This window comes from Salpingoeca rosetta (genome assembly GCF_000188695.1).
Source record: "Salpingoeca rosetta unplaced genomic scaffold supercont1.5, whole genome shotgun sequence".
NCBI classification, from domain to species: Eukaryota; class Choanoflagellata; order Craspedida; family Salpingoecidae; genus Salpingoeca; species Salpingoeca rosetta.
Genome location: NW_004754929.1, coordinates 251677 through 253127, shown reverse-complemented (window position 1 = coordinate 253127; position 1451 = coordinate 251677). Strand labels below are relative to the sequence as shown.

General features: G+C 54.6%; 1 protein-coding gene across 1 annotated transcript in view; it reads left to right on the top strand.

Annotated features, from left to right (window-relative positions):
• The window catches only part of PTSG_11837 (uncharacterized protein), a 9055-nt gene that overhangs the window by 670 nt on the left and 6934 nt on the right, over nt 1-1451 (top strand). The window contains exons 2-5 of the mRNA XM_004996544.1: nt 286-550; nt 869-928; nt 1062-1116; nt 1424-1451. The exon at nt 1424-1451 is cut by the window's right edge and continues 131 nt beyond it. Of these exons, the coding sequence (XP_004996601.1) occupies nt 286-550; nt 869-928; nt 1062-1116; nt 1424-1451 (408 nt within the window). The remainder of the gene's footprint in view (nt 1-285; nt 551-868; nt 929-1061; nt 1117-1423) is intronic.

Below are 1451 nucleotides of genomic sequence, written 5' to 3'. Positions count from 1 at the left end.
TAGCAGCACCATCAGAGCGGCACTGTGTGTGTGTGTGTGTGTGTGTGTGTGTGTGTGTTGCGTGCGTGTGCGTGCGTGTGTGTGTGTGTGTGTGTGTGTGTGTGTGTGTGTGAGTGCGTCGTGAACGCTGGCCTTTCCTGCCATTGCAATCTGCCTTGTGATGTGAAGACCCGCCTTTCCTTCTTTGCCATCGAAGGCACATGTGCGCCAGTGTTCCTGTGGCGCATGCGTCCTCCGTCCTTCGTCCAGCTCACAACACACAACTCTTTCCAATCTCTTTCGCAGCCCGATGCTGGCGTCATCCGATTCAACGCGAAGAAGAGGGCAGCCGCAGCCGCTGTGGTCCGTCCTTGACAGCGGCCTCGATGCGGACCCTGGTGATGGAACAGAATCGCCACCTTCATGCACGCCGCCGCTGGTATCCTCACCAACAGCGACCGTGAGCGATACTGGGGAGGAAGCAGATTCAACCTGCACCAGCATCACCGCACCATCCACACACAGCTCTTCAACGACAGCATACGAGCTCACACGCCGATTCCTGTTGGAGGTGTGTGTATGTGCGTGTGTATGTGTGCGTGTGTATGTGTGCGTGCGTATCTGTGAGGGCGTGTGTGTGTATGTGCGTGTGTGTGAGGGCGTGTGTGTGTATGTGCGTGTGTGTGCGTGGTGTGTGTGTGCGTGCGTATGTGTGTATGTGCGTGTGTGTGAGAGCGTGTGTGTATGTGCGTGTGCGTGCATGTGTGCGTGCGTGTGTGTGCTTGTGTGTGTGCTCTGTTCTGTTGTGTTCTTCTTCAGTCCCACTCAAACGCCGTGTGTTTGCTGATCACTTCCTGTTCCTGCTCCCATCATGATTGCCATCGCACAGTGTGACGTTGAAGATCGAGCCATCTTGGAGCGTCCGCTCCACGCAGCCGTCGCCTTGCAGGTGTGTATGTATGTGTGTGTATGTTTGTGTTTCTGCTTCGTTGGTGGCATTATCTGCACTGCTCGCATGAAGTGTTGTGGCATTGCACTCATCCTCGTCCCTGGTCTGTGCTGTTTCCATTCCATTTCAACAGCAATGGCTCTCTGTGCAACTTGACGAGAAGCGACTGAGCACAACGCTTGAAGCAGGTATGTGAACGCGTATGTACGAGTTGATTCACAAACACCCCCGTACAGACACACAGACAGATACATACACACAAGTACACACAGACAGACACATACACACAAGTACACACAGACACACAGACACACTCACGCACACACTCATGCACACACTCATGCACACACTCACGCACACACTCACACACACACACACTCACGCACACACACACACAGACACACTGCATACACACACCATATTCATACTCACTTGCTTCCCCCTCCGCCTCCCTCTTACCGCCACTCTGCACGGTGTTTCCCGCGCCACCAACAGCCTACCGGCAAGCAGACGTGGCCCGCTG